The sequence below is a fragment of the Piliocolobus tephrosceles genome, chromosome 8, assembly GCF_002776525.5.
Source record: "Piliocolobus tephrosceles isolate RC106 chromosome 8, ASM277652v3, whole genome shotgun sequence".
Taxonomy (NCBI): domain Eukaryota; kingdom Metazoa; phylum Chordata; class Mammalia; order Primates; family Cercopithecidae; genus Piliocolobus; species Piliocolobus tephrosceles.
Window position 1 is genome coordinate 91,894,350 of NC_045441.1, and position 12,574 is coordinate 91,906,923.

At 35.4% G+C, this 12,574-nt stretch overlaps 1 protein-coding gene across 1 annotated transcript in view; it reads left to right on the forward strand.

Moving 5' to 3' along the window:
* The window catches only part of GNAT3 (G protein subunit alpha transducin 3), a 56,428-nt gene that overhangs the window by 24,780 nt on the left and 19,074 nt on the right, over positions 1-12,574 (forward strand). The window contains exons 3-4 of the mRNA XM_023226715.3: positions 1,246-1,387; positions 11,286-11,443. Of these exons, the coding sequence (XP_023082483.1) occupies positions 1,246-1,387; positions 11,286-11,443 (300 nt within the window). The remainder of the gene's footprint in view (positions 1-1,245; positions 1,388-11,285; positions 11,444-12,574) is intronic.

Here is a 12,574-nt window from a genome sequence, read left to right on the forward strand (position 1 = left end):
CCACGTTTATTCACAGTTGCCATTTTAATAACTAAAATAATTTTCCAAGTTCAATTTGACAGAAAACTGGTATTTCTTTAGTAAACTTATTCTTGATCTATCCATAAAGACATTTTACTGCATTTTTTCTACGGTCTTTGTCTATTTTATTTACTTAAGTTATTTAATGATTCAATGCAGCAAGACAAACATGACCATGTTTAAAGTAGAAGTTCAGCAATGATTTGTAATCAAATAAAAAAAAAACAACAAATAACAAATATAGGCCCTGCTTTTACTCCTTTCAGTTGAGATTTCTTGTATATGAAGGTTCTAATATCTTCAAAGACATTAAAGAGGCGCTTGTGCTCTTTTCCCCCATGCTAAAGCCTTTCTACGTGTAGACACAATATAAATATTTAGTAATATGACATCCAAAAAGACGCCTAATGAATACAAAGCACTTCAAGACAATAAAAAAATTATAGAAAGGAACAAAAACAATTCTACAATAAAGATGCAAAAATACATAACTGGCACATGTAATGATTTTAGCTTTTGATAGGTAAATCTATTTTAAGCTATTATTCCAAAACTACTAGTAAAATCTTGAGTTTGGCTGAATGAGTGGAAGGTAGAGAAGAGTTCAGCCAAATAAAATGTCAGGCATTTCAACTTTTATAACTCAGTGGCACGTACACAGATGGAGAACTGACAAGAGATTTAACACAGGGCAATTACCTGTACTAAAAACGATGCCTTTGTTGATGCTGTAAATAGAAAGCAGGCACTCCTATTTTCCAGCAATTGGAAAAGTCATGAATGTTCTAAATGACTTAACTTCCTCTAGACTTCAGGTTGTGGACACAAAGCCAAGTTTCAAAACTCTGAATATATCTTTGTCCTGGGAATCTAGAAATTTTTTTCTTAAAAACAAAAAACAAAAAACAAAAACAAACAAACAAAAAAAAACAGGCTTTTAAAGTATAATGCCTATGATTTACTCATTTCAGAAAAGTATTTTTAAATAACAAATCCTAAGTCCTTTCGTATTTATCATGGTAGCCCAGAAAGAAAATATTTTATGAATGAAATGATAATGAAAGTCCAAAGGCATAAAATTGTTTAGATTTAGCGTATACATATGGTCAAAATTCCTTTTTAATGAAAATATACTATAATTGTATTCAAGTAACTTATTTTGATGTGCTTTAGTGTTACAATCAATTATTCAACTCACAGAAACTTTTCATGTTTAAATTATAGGATCATCCATAAGAATGGTTACAGTGAGCAAGAATGCATGGAGTTCAAAGCAGTAATTTACAGTAACACATTGCAATCCATCCTAGCTATTGTGAAAGCCATGACTACCCTTGGAATTGATTATGTAAATCCCAGAAGTGCAGTAAGTATGCAAATAATGACAGCTGTATGTCCTGCAATAGAGTTTGAGCCATAAGAGGACTTAGTAAGTTCATAGTATTAATCTATACCCAAAATTTAAAAATATGAAACATGAATTTTGAAACATTAATCATGTTTTGTGTAAGATTTCTTATTTTCCTTGAAGTGAAACTTTTTTCTGTATATTATTATTCAACATTAGTTGTTTTCCTGAGGATTAAACTTAATATCAAATAATATACCATAACAAATAAAAATATTGTTTACGATTGCTAAATACAAAAGTTTATGGCATAAACACAATTTGCAATATCTCTACATTAATTTTTTTAGTTATGTCATTTCAAAGAGACTAAAAATGTTTAATAATAACACAACAATTGTAATTAATGTTTGATGATGATTACAAAGTCTGCGTGGCAACAGGGAAATGATTATAATGCTAAGTTTTTTAAAAAAGAATTCAAATTGTAGGAGCAAGCAAATGTTTGTATCTTAAGTATATTCAAGTAGTCATAGTTCTGTTTGTAAGGTAACAACAAAATTATTTTCTCCCTACTTTATATTTTGCTATATAGTTATTTTATATTAAAATATATTTGAAATCCACTTACTTTAAAAGTTTATAAGCAAATATATAAAAGCATTTGGCAAATGAAACTTATAGTATTATGCAAAGAACCATAGTTGACCCCACCCAAAAAAGAGTAACTGAGTAGAATCCAAGAAGAACTCACCCATTTCCATATGTCCCCTCCAGGAGCAGCTGGGCATCTGGTTACCTCCAGAGGATGCCAGTTGAATGCCTACCAATGTAATTCTTGGAAACCTTGCTATAGAAACAATAAAAATAGAGAACAAAAGCATAGTAAGGATAAAGAAAGAGGAGTCATTTGAACTCCCTCACCCAGCTTAGTGGACCTTGTAAATGGCCACTGGATCTTGTAAATGACCACGAGAAATCATTACAATTAAAACAAACAAACAAACAAACAAAGGCAGCTTTTCCATGCTCTTAATGTAAAGAAAGGGTAAATCCCCCTTTTTCTTGTCACTTTTCTTCAAAGAACAAAGAAATGCTAATTATGGTCTTCAGGCAGATAGTTTATAAAGCAAGGAGTCAGGTATTTTACTGATTCCCATTCCTAGCTTTCTCCACACTTTGCTCCAATCTATCTCTCTGGCTACAGTTTCCCACTCATGTGTAAAAGGGGAACTTGGAGGAGCTGAACTCCAAGATCCTTTTACTCTTTATCTCTCTATGACTTAGTGATCATGTTCTTATTTAAGTATAGTTCAGTTATGGATCTGAACCTTGGCTTTTTCTAAGATACTAGGATTTTAAATTGACTCTTAAGAGACGACATAGTATAACCACCTTAATTTAAAAAACAAGGCTCAAAGAAGATTAGTTTGGTTTACATTAAGTAGCTAGAGTTTATGGCAAAACCCACTTCTCTTGGATTCCATTATAGTGCTGTTTGCTTTTAAAGGATTTAATGATTAGAAATATTTTATCTTTTTATTTTAGGCAATAATAGTCACTAAAATAGATGTACCTTCTTAATTCCTTTGAGAATGATTTAATGATGTTTAAATTTGTAGATGCAATATGGTATTCCATGCATTTGTGTCAGAGAAGTTGGAAATCACCTTGCCTATTGCTACTTATTTAATTATACTGTATCCTTCATATGACCCAGAGTTTGTGAAAAAGTGATGCCCTGATCACTAAAGACCTGAGATTTGACCGGGTGTGGTGGCTCATGCCTATAATCTCAACACTTTGAGAGGCTGAGGCAAGAGGATTACTTGAGCCCGGGAGTTCCAGACCAGTCTGAAAAATATAACTAGATCTTGTCTCTACTGAAAAAAAAAAAAAAAGAGGAAGAAGAAGAAGAAAAAGAAAAAGAAAAAAAATTAGCTAGGCATGGTGGCGTGTACCTGTAGTCCCAGCTACTTGGGAGGCTGAGGTGGGAGTTTCACTTGAGTTTGGGAGGTCGAGGTTGCAGTAGCTGTGATGTTGCCACTGCACTCCAGCCTGGGCAACAGAGCAAGACCCTGTCTTCAAAAAAAAAAAAAAAAAAAAAAGAGAGACGTGAGATTTATTAGTAAAAGTCTTAATGATTTGACATACAGGGGAAGTGAAAATAATAAACTCTACACATTGCTGCCATCATGCTAATTAAAAATAAAATACAGTTTATTCAAACTGTACCTCGAATAGTGTAAATAGAGCAACTTAAGCAGCACCTCACCATTGCCATAACTTCTCAGGAGTACCTATGTCCTCAACTATCAGAACATCACAATTGTCAGGCACAACGTAGTTCATATTTTTATTTCAACTGATGTAAACTCTAGCAGCTTCAACTGCATTCTAGTACTTGATTTTGAGATTAATATACCTGTTATTAAACAGGTGTTTAATTTTGTTTATTTAACAAAATTAAATAACCTGACCTGTTTAAAATTGTTTATTTAACAGATTGATTGCTAAACACTACCTACATGTGACTTTCAGAGTTCTGATTAGCTCTCAATTATTTATACAAGTACATATGCTTTTACACAACCATTTGCACACCACCACACAGATTGCCAAAGAGAGGAAGTTCTGACAGAAAATTTATGTGAGTTTTATTAGTCACTGGGTCTATAAGTTTGGACAAGTTAACCTCTCTAAATTTCAGTGTCTGCTTCCACGGAATGTTATGGTTTTCCTCCTTGAGTTACAATGACTACTAAAAGAGGAAGCAAAAACATAAGAAATCTACTATAATACAGAGTATTATAGAATGAAAATTTTCAATAAATATTAGGTATTATTATTTTTCAATACTTGTTTTGAATATAGGCTCATTAAAATTTATGTAGTGAAATCTATGCATCCAACATCATTTGAAAAAATTATTTTTTAATAAACTATTTATGTGGTAGACATTTAGTTGGATACTGGGAATGTAGTGAGGGCTCAGCAGTAACTGAGATGGAAATAATATTTGTTATCAGGAGAGGATAGCTTGATGTTTAACAAATAATTACAAATGATATGCTATTTCAAAAAGGCTGTGTGACTAAATGTGGAGCTCCATCCTTGCTGAAAGAAGGTAATACTAAGAAGGGGAACACTAACATTAAGTGTGGATGGAAAAGAACTAATGAGTTTGGTTTTGGAAATGAGTTTGTAAGTTCTATTTGATATCTACATATGTAAGCAATTACAAACGTGCATTTGAAGCCCAAATTAGACACTTTGTCTAGAGATCTAAATCTAGGTGTTTTTGGCATGCCATTATACTATGGCATATAATTCATACTAAGAAAGTAGGATGGCCGGGCGCGGTGGCTCAAGCCTGTAATCCCAGCACTTTGGGAGGCCGAGACAGGCGGATCACGAGGTCAGGAGATTGAGACCATCCTGGTTAACCCAGTGAAACCCCATCTCTACTAAAAAATACAAAAAAATTAGCCGGGCGAGGTGACAGGCACCTGTAGTCCCAGCTACTCGGGAGGCTGAGGCAGGAGAATGGCGTAAACCCGGGAAGTGGAGCTTGCAGTGAGCTGAGATCCGGCCACTGCACTCCAGCCTGGGCCACAGAGCGAGACTCCGTCTCAAAAAAAAAAAAAAAAAAAAAAAAAAGAAAGTAGGATGGAATAGATGAAACACTTAGATTAAGAAGGGAAAGGTATTAGGGATAACAGAGTCTAGGGAAGAGTGTTAAAAAAACAAACACAATATTTTCTGCTCACTTGTTAGGAAAAGAGAACTTTAGGGGAGAGGATAGAGGAGTAAAAGGAAATTAGAAGTATGAAATCATAGAATTCAAGAGAAGTGTTCCAAAGGGAATTATCGACATTGAAAGGTCTTGAGAAGTCAAGAAAGGAGACTATTAAATAGAATCTATTGGATTTAGAAATATGGAGCCATTGGGAATATAGTGAGAGAGGTTTCAGAAGAATAGTGGACTCCTACTCCTGTGGAGTATGTGGAAAAATTAGAATAGGCTATTGGAACAGTTAAGGGCAATATTTTCAGGACCTATAGCCAAGGAGTAGGAGAGAGATGGGATATGTAGTTAGAGGGGAAGCAGTTAAATGGGGCTTGTTCTCATTGGTTGTGGTTTAGTATTTGATAGACTTATATTTCATAAGCATAAAACTTGAAAAGAGGGTTAAACTGAAGAAAGGAAAGGAGAAATAATGAAGATACTTAGTAAATAACTACTTATCCTTTTGCATATTATTATATCCTATTTTGGAGCATGTAGAATCCACTCAACCAACATAAAAGAATGCTGAAAATTATAACACTTCTACTACATAATTTGAGTGGTGTTATAATCATCTTGGACATAGAACCCCACAAAGTAAACTCTACAGTATGAACCAAAAAGCAGCACTGATTCCTCAAGATGTTCTACAACTGAAGTTCTGTGATCAAAGCCATTTGATATATATGCATACAATAACAACTTGGAAATTTCCAACCAATATTACTACTGAAAGATTCTGAAAACCCAGTAGCAACAAAACATGGCATTTTTAACTTAGCGTTTCTCACAATTACTAAGTAAATGACAAAGCCTTCCTTTCTTTTGATGTTTTTTTCATGATCTTTGGAAATATGACTGTAGGGTTCAGAATAAGTTCCACAAAGTTGTAAGACCACCTGGGATACCTAATATTAATGATGAAGATCTGAGTAATCTGCAGGGAAACACACATATTTTATTTTCTATACAATGTAGTCCCAAAGTTACACAATCTTAAGAGAATGAAGATGGGTTGATAGGTGCAGCAAACCACCATAGCACATGTATACCTATGTAACAAACCTTCATGTTCTGCCCATGTATCCCAGAACTTAAAGTAAAATAAGAAATGAATGAATAAATAAAAGAAATATTCTTTAAAAAAAAGAGAGAGAGAGAGAGAATGAGCCATTCCAGGCCCACTGTAATTCCCAAGCCTTTCCAAATACCTCATAGGGAAATAAAACTTATTTGGGATGCCACTCAAATCCACAGGGTGTTATTTGAAAAATGTGGCAGACAGGATGATTAGAGAAGGCTTCATTGAGGAGGTGGTATTGGGAAGAGACTTGAGTGAAAAACAAAGTGAACCACAGGAAGGACATGGAGGGAACAACCGTTGAAATGCGTTGAAATGGGGGCTTGGTGAGTTCAAGAAGCAACAAGTTGTTCGGTGAATCTTGAGTCTTGGGGGCAGGGAGAGAAAGGGAGAAAGGAGGGAAAGAGGGGGTCAAAACACGTCGAGCCTTGTGAGTCACAGTAAGGGATAAGGGATTTGGGTTTTGAGTTTTGAGTGTGGTGAGAAATTACTAGAGATTTTAAAATATAACAATAAAATAGTAGGACTTAAGTGTTCAATCAGTTTGGCCATTATGAGAAGATAACTTTTCATTATACCTAGACATTTTGGTGTTATATATTTTAAAAATTCACATTTGATGGGTAGGCTCAATCCCTTAAAAGCTTTAAAGAATTTTAAATTTAAAGAATTATTTAAATTATACCAGCGTTTCAATAAGCACAGAAGAACATCAAGAATTGAAATACACTATGTTCAATAAAGTGTTATTTATGGTTAAAAAAAATAACAACTGTATATTGCCAGAGATTCTTAATGCAATCAGAACAGTTGCATCACCTTGAAGCTTTTAAAAGCTACCTTTGCAGGGCCTGATATGCAGAGATTCTGATTCATTTTGTTTAGGTTGCAGTTCTGCTATCAGCATTGTTAAGGGTACACCATATGCTGATGATGTGCAGCCGGGATTGAAAATCCTCTCCATGGGCTCTACCTATGCATGCATAAATTTAAAAGTAAAAGGTCTGGAGACACAAAAACCAACCTGATAGGATAACTTGCCTTTGTGGGAGGTAGTAGGATTGAAGTGGTTAAGGGAGACTTTGTAACATTTAAGTGTTTAGAACTATATTCATCATACCTCTACAAATAAAGTATATTGAAATTTAAAATAGAATTTTTTTTAAAAAAGGAAGGCCAGATATGCAAAATAACAAAATAACAACATGCAAAAATAACAATTACAGGTTTACGCCTGTAATCCCAGCACTTTGGGAGGCTGAGGTGGGCCGATCACGAGGTCAAAAGATCGAGACCATCCTGGCCAACATGGTGATACACTATCCCTACAAAAAAAAAAAAAAAAGAAAAGAAAAAAAAAATCAGCTGGGTGTGGTGGCGGACATCTGTAGTCTCAGCTACTTGGGAGTCTGAGGCAGGAGAATCACTTGAAAGTGGCAGGTGGAGGTTGAAGTGAGCCTAGGTTATGCCACTACACTCTAGCCTGGGTGACAGAGCAAGACTCCATCTAAAAAATAAAAAGAAAAGAAAAAAGAAAAAAAGAAAGAAAAGAAGAGAAAAAGAAAAAAGGAAGAAATGAAACAGTGTGTTTGGTTTGTAAAGCTATGCTGAGAAGATGTATAATTTTTTCTCCTTAGGGATAAAACTGTGTAGTGGTTGTTTTATTGCATCATTTGTTCTAAATAGCACTTTAATAGTGGAAGGAGCCAATAGCATGACGCTAGCAAAAGTGACCAGAGCATATTTCGCTGAACTTGCAGTATTCTTTCATATCCATTTAATAGAGAAACGGGGTTTTAAAAATCTATCCTGTGTTGATGCAGGAAAATCAGGTTGAGACTTGATTTGGCCATTTGTTGACAAAAAAGCCAAACTCTGTAAAATACTTGCAGAGATTTATTTTGAGCCAAATGTGAGGGCCATGACCCATGGCATAGCCTCAGGAGATCCTGAGAACATATGCCCAAGGTAGTTAAGTCATAGCCTGATTTTGTACATTCTATGGGGATAAAAGTTACAGGCAGATATCAGTCAATACATGCAAGGACCAGAAAGGTAGGATAACTTGAAGCAGGACCTTCCAGTCATAGGTGGATTCAAACATTTTCTGATTGGTAATTGGTCAAAAGAATTAAGTCATTGTCTAAAGGCCTAGAATGAATAGAAAGGAGTCTCTGGGTTAAGAGGTTGTGGAGACCAAGGTTCTTATTATATAGATGAAGTCTCATAGGTGGCACCCTTAGAGGCAATCGATGGCAAATATTTCCTATTTAGACCTTTGAAAAGTGCTAGACTCTCAGCTAATCTCACAAGGATCAGAAAAGGACATGAAAAGGGAAGGGGATTCTCTACACAGTGTAAGTTTCCCCCACAAAAGACAACTTTTATTTTATTGTTATTTTCTTTTGTTCTTTCATATATGCCAAAAAAATATATTTGGGGATAAAATAATTTATTTCAGGGCTCTATACTGGAGTCAGGTTGGAATTTGGAATCTTATTGCTATAAAGAGTCAGTTTTATCAGTCCTAAGATTATCTGTTTTACTGTTAATGCTGATGAGTTGTGCCTGAATTCCAAAGGGAGGAGGGCCTAATGAGGCACCTCTGACCCCACCCTTCCTATCAGGCCTGACCTAGTTTTTCAAGTTTCCCTTGGCATTCTCTTGGCCAAAAGGGATTTCTGTTGGTTGCGGGGCTCAGAATTCTGTTGCTTGGGGGACTCAGAATTTTGTTTTGGGTTTACACATTGAATATGTGGACCAATGATCATCTGATCAGCTTACTTTTAACAATAAAAGCTGATTATGAAGAAAGATAGAATAAGTTTTTTGTTTTTTTTTTACCCTTACCTGTGTCTCTTTAACAATAAGTGACATACCCTTATTTTTTATACAAAGAGCAAGCAGATTCTTGATAAAATGGTAGAATAAAACTGTAGTCAGTTCAAAATAATAATAATCTGAATTGTATCAGAAAAGCAGCAAGTTCTTATTGAACATACTTCACTGGTAGTGTCAGAGACATTTGAAGTAGAGCAACTTCATCTTAAATAGGAGCTGAGGAAAATGAGACAGACCCACTGGGCTTCATTCCCAGACAGTTAAGGCATTCTAAGTTACAGGGCGAGATAGGAGGTCAGCATAAGATGCCGATGTAACGATGTTGCTGATAAAACAGGCTGCAGTAAAGAAGCTGGCCCAAACCCACCAAAACAAGATGGCCATGAGAGTGACCTCTGCTTGTCCTCACCGCTATACTCCCACCAGCACCATGACAGTTTATAAATGCCATGGCAATGTCAGGAAGTTACCCTACATGCTCTATCAAGGGGAGGCATGAATAATCCACCCTTTGTTTAGATATCATCAAGAAACCATAAAAATGAGCAACCAGCAGCCCTCAGGGCTGCTCTGTATATGGAGTAGTCATTCTTTCATTCCTTTACTTTCTGCATAAACTTGCTTTCACTTTACTCTACGGACTCGTCCTGAATTCTTTCTTGTGTGAGATCCAAGAACCCTCTCTTGGGATCTGGACTGGGACCACTTTCCTGTCGCAGTAACAGCCTGACATGGCACAAAAGGTGCTTGTGTTTGGCTCATATTCTGATGCTTATTGTATATACTGGTTTACTGGTTTCTAAAAGTTTGAGCGTTTTAGATTCCTCACATGTAAAATGGAGAAAATATAGTGTCTATCTCATAGTTGTGAGGATTATGTGAGATATTTTATGTATAGTTTTGTAAACTGTATTAATATGCACCAGGAGGATTATGAACTAAAAAGGATATCAGCTTTGGAGGCTGGCAACAAAGTTAAGTTCAAACTTCTCCATTTGCCTGGACTATTACCACAGTCAATTTAATTATTCTGAAACTCAACCTCTTAATCTTTAAAAAAAAAAAAATTGTCATAAAGCTATTTAGATTATTAGTTACAATAAATCACAGACTATAGTATTTATACTATAAACTCAATATATATTTGACTATAGTATTTATACTTAAACTCAATAAACTTCTATTTCCTTCTTCCCTGGTAAGCTCCAGATCTTATCCCAACAGGACTAAGACAATAATTCCTTGCTTTGCATAAAAAATTCTCACCTCTGCCCTACTGGTTTGTTCCAAAGGCATGCAATCAACAATACCTACAGGGATGTTCAAAAATATTAAATGGATCCAAATGTTTACCATTCTTTATTTGTATGATTAAGAGGAGGTAACCTGATGACAAAAAATATTACATATTAATTTTCTGAAAAAATACAATTTTAGAATAACGAATTCATTTCCCATTTTTACTCTAATTTTTTTTTTTTTTTTTTTTCCCTGGAGACAGGGTCTGGCTCTGTCACCTACGCTGGAATGTAGTGGTGCAATCTCTGCTCACTGCAACCTCTGCCTCCCAGGCTCAAGCAATTCTCCCACCACAGTCTCCCTAGTAGCTGGGACTACAGACATGCACTACATCCCTGACTAATTTTTTTGTAGGAAAAATTTTGCCATGTTGCCCAGACTGGTCTCAAACTCCTGGACTCAAGTGATCTACCCACCTCAGCCTCCCAAAGTACTGGGATTACAGGTGTTAGCTACGATGCCTGGCCTACTCTAATTTTCACTTGGCTTTTTTTTCTAGAAAAATTCATGGCAATGATTAAAAAAAGAAGAAAATACCAGATTAAATCAGGTTAATTTTTCTTTTACCTTGGTATAATATGTAGACCTTCTGCAAACTCAATATGAATACAGCAAAGTATTATTATTCTTCTTGATATCATATTCAGAAGTCAGTGATATATTTCAAAATATGCTAATTTCTTCACATAATATTTTATAGTTTTTGCAAAGGAGAACTCTTCTGGACATCAACCAGCCATGAGAAACTTTAGTTCCATTTACCTCGATATAGTTTAAAAAGATGTTTGGTGGAATTATTAGCTAAAGGAATAAGATTAAAATCATCCCATTAAAATACTCTATTAGAAAACAGTGTATGTGATTCCAAATAATACATTCTTATTCTCACCAAAACATTGTTCTAGGAGGACCAACGACAACTTTATGCAATGGCAAATACCCTGGAAGATGGTGGCATGACGCCTCAACTGGCTGAGGTAATAAAACGGCTATGGAGAGATCCGGGAATTCAGGCCTGCTTTGAAAGGGCATCTGAGTATCAGCTCAATGACTCAGCAGCTTAGTAAGTGAATTCACTTTAAGGGGAATTGAAGGTAAAACATTTAAAATTAAGAAATATAATTCTGCATACTTTGCATTTGTAAATGCAAATGAAGAAAATAAATGGTGTTATATTTTATTAGAGTAAAACAAAAAGCAATTGAAGAGAAATGAAAATGAACAAGGTGACATAATGAGATGTAAGAAAATATAAGCAGGGGAGCATTTTAAATAACTAAGTTTAAAACTGCCCGAGAAGATACTATGTTGCAAATATCTTCTCTTGATTAAAAAGAGTTAACCATTAAGCATAGCCTTTCACACTTATACAGTCTGGTGACATGCACACTGAGGTTTTGGGCTATCCATTTCATCTTTATTCATATAAGTGAAATCATCTCCTAGGTTAATTTTATTAATGATACATGCCTTGGCTCACTGGGTTGATGACCTTGATACAAAATTCTAGAAGAAATTAATGAATTGATTTCCAAAACACTTATATACCAGGGGATTTTTCTGGAGTCTCAAAAAATTGTATAAATTTCACTGCTTATATCATCCATTTAGTATTAATTAACCATAAGGAAATTAGGGGCTTGTGACACTATAATTTCATTCTTAAAGTGATTTAAAATTTTCTTTTAGTGCTGGGCACAGTGGCTCATGCCTGTAATCCCAGCATTTTGGGAAGCCATGGCAGGCAGACAGCTTGAGCTCAGGAATTTGAAACCAGCCGGGGCAACATAGCAAAGCCAAGTTGCTTCAGAAAAAAAATACAAAATTAGCCAGGTGTGGGGGCACATGCCTGTAGTCCCAGCTTCTTGGGAAGCTGAGACAGGAGGATTGCTTGAACCCAGGAGGTCAAGGCTTCAGTAAGCAGAGATTGCACCACTGCACTCCAGCCGGGGCAAAAGAGCAAGACCCTGTCACCAAAATAACCCCAAAAAACAATTCTTTTAGCAAGTGGTTCCTAAGATAGCCCTGCCACTACATGCCTGCAAGATGTGTGCATATGTAAATACAATCTAATTACTCATTTTCTATTTCCATTCATGCATACGTGTGAAAAAGTATAAATATACTTCTTTTGATGAACTCCTCCCACCAACAGAACCTACTAGCATCATTTAATTAAACAAAAGCAAAACAG